This window comes from Zerene cesonia, chromosome 20 (genome assembly GCF_012273895.1).
Source record: "Zerene cesonia ecotype Mississippi chromosome 20, Zerene_cesonia_1.1, whole genome shotgun sequence".
NCBI lineage: Eukaryota > Metazoa > Arthropoda > Insecta > Lepidoptera > Pieridae > Zerene > Zerene cesonia.
Window position 1 is genome coordinate 7,084,980 of NC_052121.1, and position 7,605 is coordinate 7,092,584.

At 37.6% G+C, this 7,605-nt stretch overlaps 1 protein-coding gene across 2 annotated transcripts in view; it reads left to right on the plus strand.

Annotated features, from left to right (window-relative positions):
* The window catches only part of LOC119835206 (TBC1 domain family member 9), a 14,847-nt gene extending 7,248 nt beyond the window's left edge, over positions 1–7,599 (plus strand). Inside the window, exons 10-19 of one of the 2 annotated variants that reach the window (XM_038359907.1) lie at positions 1,119–1,312; positions 1,615–1,809; positions 2,132–2,281; positions 2,995–3,183; positions 3,392–3,571; positions 4,021–4,229; positions 5,032–5,144; positions 5,636–5,839; positions 6,351–6,460; positions 6,589–6,801. In XM_038359907.1, coding sequence (XP_038215835.1) covers positions 1,119–1,312; positions 1,615–1,809; positions 2,132–2,281; positions 2,995–3,183; positions 3,392–3,571; positions 4,021–4,229; positions 5,032–5,144; positions 5,636–5,839; positions 6,351–6,460; positions 6,589–6,801 — 1,757 coding nt within the window. Of the gene's footprint in view, positions 1–1,118; positions 1,313–1,614; positions 1,810–2,131; positions 2,282–2,994; positions 3,184–3,391; positions 3,572–4,020; positions 4,230–5,031; positions 5,145–5,635; positions 5,840–6,350; positions 6,461–6,588 lie in introns of both variants that reach the window. The other variant, XM_038359906.1, reaches the window with a different exon arrangement.
* The last annotated feature ends 6 nt before the right edge of the window (positions 7,600–7,605 follow it).

A 7,605-nucleotide genomic window follows, 5' to 3' on the forward strand; every position in this document is an offset into this window, starting at 1 on the left:
CTAGTATTGAATAGAAATTTTTATGACAATTTTTATAAAGACCGAAAATAAACGAAACTTAATATTGTTAAAAATTGTTGTTGTTAACGTTTCACAGTTAAAAGTTATTGGTTGAGTTAAATATAATTAAAAAAATGTTGAAAACACTAGTGTTATAGATTAATTATTATGACATATTATTTTTACTGCTCAATTTTTGGAGAATTTTAAACTCCAAGCAAATACCCGGTGTACTAGTTGAGCACCTTATCTATAGACGCACGCGCAGTAGCATGAAAACCACAAGCAGCTGGCATGCTCTATCTTTATTTGACAAACGGTATTAATCGTAAGTTTCTCTTGCTTTTATTTATCTTTAATCGCTGCCAATCACGATTTGCGGGTATTTTTGCATAGGCACCTATATCTCATCATGTAGAGAAAAAATTAATCTTCGATTTGGTATGTATAACATGATAATACATTATGAACGTATATATTTAACAAAAGTATACCTGTTTACACCTGGCTGACATTAGGTTGCGGCCAAGTGAGAGATGGCACCTTGAATTTTTTCGGTATCTCACATTTCTTTCTAATGAAATATATCTTTTAACAATTACAAGTGAACGTGATAGTTCAATAAATAAATAATTGATTACATTTTAATTGGAATTAATTGCGGCCAAATTTGGATGGGCACCTTTGCGGATCTGCATTGGTTTAGTTATTAATATTGATAAAAATTATATTTTATTAATCAAACATATGAACGTATAAATCACGCGGCCGGATCTCGTACTAATAGAAACGCAATGATTATGAGTTCCGGACACAACTTCACTAGTATGTAAATTTTTGAATTGCGGAATCGCTTCGGCACTCAGCATGAATTGGGCCAGCTCGCACCGGGGAAAGTAACACACCCCACAAAAAATTCCATTATTCCTCTTATTAATAATTTTTTTCCTTTACCTTCCTTCCTAGTCGGCAATTATAGAGGCGTCTGAAAATCGCTTTACGCTTCTGTAAACATTCATATAACTAGGTAACTATGTAGCTTGACTCACTAGGTAGAGTTTATCATGAGGCGACTTAATTAAAATTAAATAAATTATCGAAAATGAATGTTTCTCTAGGTATATCAGCATTACGGCGTGTTCTCTGCGCATACGCACTTAAGAACCCCACTATAGGGTACTGCCAAGCGATGAACATCGTAGCCTCTGTGCTTCTCATATACTGTCCTGAGGAACAGGCGTTCTGGCTGCTCGCTACTATATGCGAAACTCTCTTACCTGATTATTATAATACGAGGGTTGTGGGTGCTTTGGTAAGTTGATTTTTTAATTTTAGATAATTTTCTTATTTGCTCAAATCGTTTATACTAAAATTTCGAATACCACCTAATGCAGTTTAAATGGTATCATTGTATATGCAATAGAAATATTTTTCTTCTTTCTGAACGATCCTCCTACTAAATGTTCTACTTACTTAATTAATTGAAATTTATTCCTTCTTTTTCCAATTTTCACTATATACAAGGTCTTAAAAAATCTTGAAACTGTAACAGTTTTTCTACTACTCTGCAAATTCACGCACATAAATGTATTAACGTATTGCGTTTCGAAACAGGTGGACCAAGGAGTCCTAGAGGAACTGACTAAGTCCCAGCTCCCGGATTTACACGCGAAATTGGACGAGCTCGGGATGATGAAAATGATTTCGCTGTCATGGTTCCTCACTCTCTTCATCAGTGTGATGCCGTATGAGTGTGCTGTTAATGTGATGGATTGCTTCTTTTATGATGGTGCTAAGGTTATATTTCAGGTGGGCTAAAAGACACAAAAGATTTGCATTAAAATAGACTGATATTTACGATTTTTATTCTATTAGAAACTGAGTAAAATACTAAGTTTAGGAACTGATTAAAAAAGTTATTAAAAGTCTATACTTAGAATTATAAACTGAAAAATGTTGTATTCATGTCATGTTAAAAATTAGAATACATATTAAATAGTTACCAAATTTTACAGTTTTAATTCACACATTAAAATATATTATTTCGGCTAATATGACTATTAGCTATAAGCAATTACCTATATAAATGTCTTCATAATTTTAAAATTATTACATTAATTGTACATTACAGGTGACATTAACAATTTTGGATGTTAATAAGGATAAACTTTTGAAATGCACAGAAGATGGTCAAGCAATGCAAATACTTAGTGAATATTTGGAAGGGATATACAATGACGAGGCTATGGCGCTGTCTACTGAACCACGAACAGCACAGAAGGTAATCTAATATTAAAAAAAAACAAACAAACACATTAACTTTTATATTAAAATTTGCATTATAAAATGCCCCAGATCTCCTTGATTTTATTGCTCTTGATTTGGGTGGGTTGGTAAATGGACATTAATTAAATTATAATAATTTAAAATCATTAGTATTCACTATTCTGTACAGTATGCCAGTCAATTGAGATAACAAGTGCTGTATTGAGTCCAGGAGAACTGCTTTAATTATTTATTGTGCGTTCAAAATAAAATGTCAATTTTGTTAACCTGTGTATGTGTTTTGTCGCAATCGAGAGACAAAAATTCAGAGGAGCTATTAAAATTATATGAGAAATTTTGAAAGAATAGAAAAAAATTGATCTAGAGGCGGGATTTGAACCCGCATCTGTGCCAGACCATAGCAACGCCTAGTATCTCGCCCACCCGTGATCCCGCCTCAGCAATCAAATTTCTTCTACTCTTTCGGTTTTATGTGCCCAAAGGATTCTATCTTTCAAAATTTCTCATCTATAATTTCAATTAACATTTCAATATTATCGAAACAAAAAATTGAATATTAGAATTATATTGACAATTTTGGTGGCATTTGCACCATCGTATTATCCGAATAATTAAAATCCGGATAATACCATATCCGGAATAATCCAGATTAAATAAAAAAAAAAATTTGGTAGCAAAATGTCAAACGTACATAAAAAACAATTCCAGACGATAAAGATCCAAGATCTGGTGTACCAATCGTACCGCATGTACGGCGCGAACGTGAGCGGCGAGTGCATAGAGCACCTGCGGCTGAAGCACCGGCTGCGAGTCGTGAGGCAGCTGGAGGATAGCCTGGAGAAGAACACCCTGAGGGCGCTGCAGCAGGACCGGCTCCTGGAGCCGAATGAGTTGCAAGTATGGGACACTTTATTTTTTCATTTAGAAATTTCGTTTTTAGTGTGTAAATTATGGCCGTGAGTTAACATGTTATTTAGGATAGGTCTTTACTCAATTAATAAAAAATTATTTAGTGGTAAATTACATAACCAATTACCCTTCCTGCCCAAGACAAAAGGTAAATTCTTAAATTTTTCTTACATACCTTCAATCAAGCATTTTTCAGGAATTATTGAGCATAATTCGCGAAGAACTCTTTTGGGCCAAGCGTGTGCCGTCCGAACGACTAGAGGCCCCGTACGAAGCCTACCGTCTCGACTACGGACAGTTCAGAACTATCTATACTGCTCTTTCGCCTTGGGCTAAAGGAGACTATGCGGAGGCTATCACGGCGAGGATATTTAAGGTACATATGAAATATTTGTCACTTTGTGACTTCTAAAATACTCAACCGATTTAAATCAAATTGCACACCATTTGCAGTTTGATCCAACTTAAAAGATCATTTGTTTATATTATTTCAATTACGATAAATAACTACCCGGTCGAAGCCGATGCGTGCAGCTAGTACATATTACATATATAAAATACGTACATATTTATTTTAAATATTAAAAATGGTGATCATGGAATTTTTGCTTCCTATAATATAGTGTGTAATAAAGCAACAAAGACTCAATTTAATAGTTATAAAACATTTCAATAACACCATAAGGGCCGCGTGTTGTCGCATATTCGTGAGGACTATATTTCCGTCGATAACCACCGTAGCGACATCTATCACATATCGATTGTTGGAACGAACCTCTACAGCTATAACATATCTCTCTCTCTCTCTCCCACGGCGTCGCGCAGCTGATGGACCACGACGACGACGGTTTGGTGAGCGCGCGCGGGCTGAGCGTGGGCGTGGGGCTGGGCACGCGCGCGGACGCCCAGCGGCGGCTGCGCGCGCTCTACTGCGCGCACGCGCCGCCGCTGCTCTCGCCGCTCGACCTGCGCCCCGCGCGCTTCACCGACACCGGCGAGGAGCTGGCCGCCGACGCGATATGCTTCTTCGATACGTAAGTATAAGGACGGAATTCCCCTGACGACTGCGCTTGCGCTTCTCCCACTGTCGATGTCTTTAAAGACGGGATTCCCTTGACGGTTGCGCTTGCGCATTCTCTGTCGATGTCTCTAAGGACAGGATTCCCTTGACGGCTGCGCTTGCGCATCCTCTGTCGATGTCTCCATTGACGAGATTCCCTTGACGGCTATCCTTGCGCATCCACTTTGCAAATGATCGCTTAATGGCGTCGTTCGTAGGACGCTACGTGCGTACGCTTGTCCGTTCGAAGCGATTTACGCATAGGGTGCCCCGGCAATCGATAATTTAATAATATTGAATTATAAGTAATTTGCTAGTTTCAAATACTTGTACAAACGTATTTTATAATAATGAGCATGGGCGTGGATAGAGGGGTGGTTTTAGAAGCTCAACAGAAAATATATTGAATGAGATTTCAAATCTCATTTACTTCTTTTTGAAGTGAAACTTCTTTAGAATCGTTGTGATTTCAAACCTGATGCAACGGAAAAACGACAGGTAAGAGACAGAAATACAAAAATGTGTAGAATGAAGCCGGCAAAGAATGAGACAGAAATATACATACTATTTTATTCATTCTTTTGACGATTTATTGAAGTTTCACTTCTATCATGTGTGAATCGCACACACACCTTTTTTTTAGTCTTTTACCGTTCCACTACTCAACGAGACTTCTGGAAGTTTGTTTCTGAGTTGTGAGGTTAATTTTATCTAAAAGTTAAGTCTGACTACGCTCGTGATTATAAGAATTAAAATTCATACGTGTGCAATTTCAGCGTCGAAAATCCATCCACGCCAGAGCCGCCTACGCTGCAGCGTTCAATAAGCGAAGTGTGCAATGAAACGAATCATATGGATAAGTCATCAAGCAGCACTTGTAGCCAAGCAGGTCTGTACTTTTATCACAATCGTAGCCAACTTAAATACGAAATTCCAAATAATTTGAGATTGACAAAATTTCCAGTCTAATGTATTATATAATATATATTATTGTGTCACAATTCGACTCGACCGATTCTAATCAAATTTTGTGTGCCTCGGGAAGGTCTTAGTCTTTATTTTTCATACTCCTAGATGATAAGAGTAAGGCAGAACACCCTGTTCAGCTTGTTAGGTGAAAAACTGTATCGATTGTTTATTGATGCTCAATAAATATTCGTTGAGATGTATGTGATTTATTGAAAGTATTTTTATTCCACGATATATAATTGACCATACTTCTAACGCTTCACTATAAAAAAAAAGAAAAATGATACAGACCCATGCAGATTTTGGTTTTATGTCTTTTGAAAATTTCAATTGAAATAAGTTGTTTTGTTTCTTTAATAATAATCATGTCATGTGGCCCCGCTATAATAATAAAAAATTGATATGTGACAGAGAGCCAATCGGCGGAGTGCGTGCGCGCGTGCGCGCTGTGGGGCCTCGCGAGCCAGTCGGCGGCGTGCACGCCAGTGTCGGGCGCGCCGCCGCCGGGCGCGGTCGCGCCGCGCCTGCCGCGCGCGCACTTCCTGCGGCTGCTGGCGGCGCTGCACGACCTCACGCAGCACTCGGCGCCGCTGTACGAGGCGACCGCGCGGGCTGGTGGGTTGCCGTTAATTATTATTTGAAGCTAATTTTAAGCTTTTTGGTTTTGTAATGGTCTTTTTAAGATCTTTCGTTTGCTTTCGTCAAAAATCACCCCCCTCCCTTCCAGTTTAAGGGCGCTTTGTAATAGTCTATTTTTAGTTTAGTTTTTTAGTGAGTTTAGTTACAGCGACTGTCCATATGGGCGTGCCAAAGAAATGGACATACATAGTCACATAAGCTTAAAAATATATTGCCCTCTCGATGTCTTGCCTTCTCTGTAACAGACAGTAATAATTGTCGAAATGCAAATAGGCCTTTTTGCGCGAAAGAGACAGTTCATGGTATGCTATCTACAATTAAATATCCTTTTAAAAGTTAAGCTTTATTTACGAGAAATATATTGTATGATGAATAAACATTTCTGCCTCGCATTAACCTCGCATTTACGTGACTTTAGCTAATGGATCTTGCATTAGCTAAAGTCACATAATAAAATCAAATCATTTAAAAAAAAATCTCTTTACAGGAACTTTGCTACTCCAGTTAGGCGAATGGAACCATCGGCCGAATCTAGACCGTGAGATGTCACAGGACAGCTTGTACATGGCCGCCGCTGCTCAGCCGTCGGCCGCAGAAGTGAGTTTGAGTGTTTTTGCCTAGCATCATAAAAATCCGTTCACTGGTTTTCGCGTCAAGGACTAACAAATATACATACTTAATTAATCACACACCCTAATTAACATATTATGACCTCACAATTTCAGCTGGACCCCAATGGCAACACCACAGAAGCAGAGCCACCACGCTCCCCGTCCACAGAGATTGACCCTACGGACAGTTGGTCCATAACCCTGGAACAGTTCCTGGCTACCATGCTCGCTGAACCATCACTAGAGGAATTCTTCAATAAGCAAATCTCAATCATGCCGCAGCTTGAAGCACTGAGGCAAAGGGACCGGTTGCAATCTGTGTCATAGCTGTATGCTTGGATGGGTTTTGGAAATCAGACCTACAAATAGAGCTGAGTTTTCCTAAGAGCCTTATGAAGTACTACCTACAAGACCAGACTCAGAAATAGAGCTGAGTTTTCCTAAATGCTTTGTTCAGTGTAAATTTGAACTATGTAAAGAACCAAGTGGTCTAAATGTTTTATAGCACATATTCCTACTTATTTTATAACTATTCACTAATCTGATTGTATTAATGATATTTATTTATCGAAAATAATAAATCTGCTATGGTAAATATTGAAAACATCTGGAAATATCCAATAGTAATATTTGTATATGTTATGGGTTCTTTTATGTAAAATTATAAATTGCCTAGCATGGTTAGATTTGTTTGAGTCGTGATCAATAAACATATTCCAATACGAAACATTTTAAATTAATATGTATTAAACATGTATATACATACACATATTAAACATATAGAAATTAAACAAATTTATTTTATCCCACACATAGGATAAATTCAACTTACATTGTGTTTTACAGATCAGATATAGTGTTGTTTCTTAATAAAGGCCATGTGATTAAATTTAAACTATGTATAATTATAATACAGTTCGGTTACAAAATTTATTTTAAATGCCGTATATATGCGTTTGTTATATATCCTAGGAACATTGCCCAACTGCAGTGTCTAAACTTTAGACTCTAAAATTATAACACACAATGCTATTTAGTTCCGTAGCTTCTTTTACGTTTCGACGTTTCGGCGTCCGTTACAATACAACCATACTAAAGGAAGACTATAATTTTCAGCCCATGACCCAATAC